Below are 2,387 nucleotides of genomic sequence, written 5' to 3' on the forward strand. Positions count from 1 at the left end.
TGTGTGTGTGTGTGTGTGTGTGTGTGTGTGTGTGTGTGTGTAGGGTTCCCTTCCTGATGGTCGGAGGTCTTCTGATATCAGGAGAGAGGACCGACACCATCGACTCGGCCTTCTTCTACGGCAGAGCTCAGGTCAGAAAAACACCTGCTGTTTTCCGCCTCTCTCTGTTTTTTTTCTGCTTTGCCCGATTCTGTTTAAACGTGTCGTGGAGATCTCCTCTGTTACTTATCATCAGCAGCGTGATATAAATCAAATGTAAAGCTCGTCAGTCTTTCGGGAAGTTTCCTTCATCGTCTGTCCTCTGCGGCTGCAGATCATCAGCACGGCGGTGGTGCTCGCCGTCAGCCTGGTGCTCGGTGCCGTATCTCTGATGGGCCTCAGCCAGGGCGACAGGGAGCAGAGCGGCTACCAGGCCCTGAACAGAGCTGCTGTAACGGGCATCGGTGATGAGCTGAGGACCCCTGCTGGCCTGGAGGATCCACAACAACAACAACAACAACAACAACAACAACAACAGATGGCAAACTCACCTGCCTGCAGCATCAACTCAGGTAGCTCTGCTCTCTAATACAGATGGAAATCCACGAATATTTACTCAATTAAACAAAAAACCTGGACATTAAAAACTGTTTAACTGATTAATTCTCACCACATGATGTGCATTTAAATATCTGGTCTCTGTTGTGTTTGCAGACCTCCACGGTTTCTCTCCTCTGCAGCCGATGCCTGACATGATCGCCAGCACGCAGAGGGAGCACACGAACAGCACAGGTAGCAAACACGAGTCATCTAATCTGCGACTAATTAATGTGAGCCGTGACATTTTCTTCAGGGTTCCCGCGGTCATGGACAGGCTGGAAAGCTCATGGCTTTTCACAATCATGCTTTCCAGGCCTGGAAAAGTCATGGAATAATAAAAAAATCATTGATATTTTAGGAAAAAAAGTCATGAAATGTTGTGTATAATTAAATTGTTACACTAATCTTCCATTGAATAACCTTTATCTGTCAACATCACGTAGCTCTAATATTCAGCGATGTGTGACGAAAGTTTTTTTCATTTTCTCACCTTGTTCTGTCTCTCCCTTCATGCCTGCCAGCTGCCTGAAAAAAATTCCCACTAAAATGTGTGAACGCTGTTTATTTGCGTGACCTTTTAATAACGATATTCCACATTTCATTCAGTCCCAAAAAAAGAAATAAAAGAGTGCATGTTTATTTTATAAAGAGGAAATTTATTTGATTCAGGAAATGAAACAGTCATAATTTGCATTTTACAACATTTACTCGTGATGTAAAAAAATGTAAATGCATTTCTCCTGGAATTTAATGTGGGTTTATGTTTCTGTTGGTCTCCAGGCCACAGCGGGGCGCTGTGTGACGGCCAGCAGCAGAGCTCGTCCTCCGAGCAGCCGCTGAACCTGCCGCCGCCCGGCCTGCAACCCACCGACGACAAACAGACGCTCAGACACGTCCTGCTCTGTCTGCTGCTCTTCGTCAGCCTGCTCGCGGTGAGCGTGAAACACTCGCTGAGTTTGTTTGTTTGTTTGTGTGAAATTATCAGGAAGTTTAAATCAGAGCCAGATTCCGGTTTTATTGCCACGTACATTTACATACACAAGGAATTTGACTTGGTGTTTCGGTGCAAAACAATTAACATAAAGGGAGAATAAAAATATTAAATTTCAATAGTGTAAGACATAAGATAAAAATATAGAAGCAATTTAACAATATAAGATGGAAAATAGAGAATAAAGAACACAAAGTGTACGTGCACAAGATGCATAAAATAAAAGCAGTCTGTCAAAATCCCACTGAGACACATCGATACTCGACACGTTCACGCTGATTAAAGGACGGCAATAAGACTTCTTAACAAGGTTAATGTCAGAGAACAGACTCACAGACTGTTTATCAGCTCACCTGTGTTGAAATTTAAAAAAACATTATAAGTCATGTTTAAAGCCAGGAACAGATTATTACCTGCAAATCTACAGAGGCTGTTCATATTAAGATCCAACGACCGGGATCATAGTGTCATTTTAAAAGTCAGCACGCTCGCACTGCAGTAAAGCAGACGTGTTTCAGTACATGGAGACAAACTGGAATTATCTGGATAATCACTTCAAATTTCAGCGCCAATTTTATTCAGTTTAAAAGGAGATATAAAGAAAAAATGATGGGACATTATGAACTTTTCTGAGTAACAGTAATGTTGAGAGGACCGTCATTGATTGTTTCTGTTATTGATAAACTTGATATGATTGGTGAAAAGAATGTAAACATAGACAGGTTTGTTCCCGTTTTTACTGCAGCTTCTGTCATTAGCTATATAAGATTTTCTTCTTCCTGCTCCTGTTTGTTCATGTAATGTGTCGAAGTGTTAC

The 2,387-nt window shown here is 42.1% G+C and overlaps 1 protein-coding gene across 1 annotated transcript; it reads left to right on the forward strand.

The window, feature by feature from the left end:
- Positions 1 to 49: 49 nt before the first annotated feature.
- On the forward strand, positions 50 to 2,230 carry LOC121940393 (integral membrane protein GPR155-like). Its single transcript, XM_042483172.1, has 4 exons — positions 50 to 131; positions 314 to 551; positions 694 to 771; positions 1,360 to 2,230. Exons 1-4 carry the CDS (start codon positions 57 to 59, stop codon positions 1,671 to 1,673), a joined length of 705 nt encoding a protein of 234 aa, XP_042339106.1. The 5' UTR covers positions 50 to 56; the 3' UTR covers positions 1,674 to 2,230.
- The last annotated feature ends 157 nt before the right edge of the window (positions 2,231 to 2,387 follow it).

The sequence above is a fragment of the Plectropomus leopardus genome, unplaced genomic scaffold (genome assembly GCF_008729295.1).
Source record: "Plectropomus leopardus isolate mb unplaced genomic scaffold, YSFRI_Pleo_2.0 unplaced_scaffold8581, whole genome shotgun sequence".
NCBI lineage: Eukaryota > Metazoa > Chordata > Actinopteri > Perciformes > Serranidae > Plectropomus > Plectropomus leopardus.

What these genes read in the sequence shown, in the direction of transcription:
- LOC121940393 (XM_042483172.1), top strand. Translation starts at nt 57, where the DNA reads ATGGTCGGAGGTCTTCTGATATCAGGAGAGAGGACCGACACCATCGAC. An exon ending in TGCCTGCAGCATCAACTCAG is followed by an intron (nt 552 to 693) that starts GTAGCTCTGCTC and finishes TTGTGTTTGCAG; the next exon opens with ACCTCCACGGTTTCTCTCCT. An exon ending in GGAGCACACGAACAGCACAG is followed by an intron (nt 772 to 1,359) that starts GTAGCAAACACG and finishes GTTGGTCTCCAG; the next exon opens with GCCACAGCGGGGCGCTGTGT.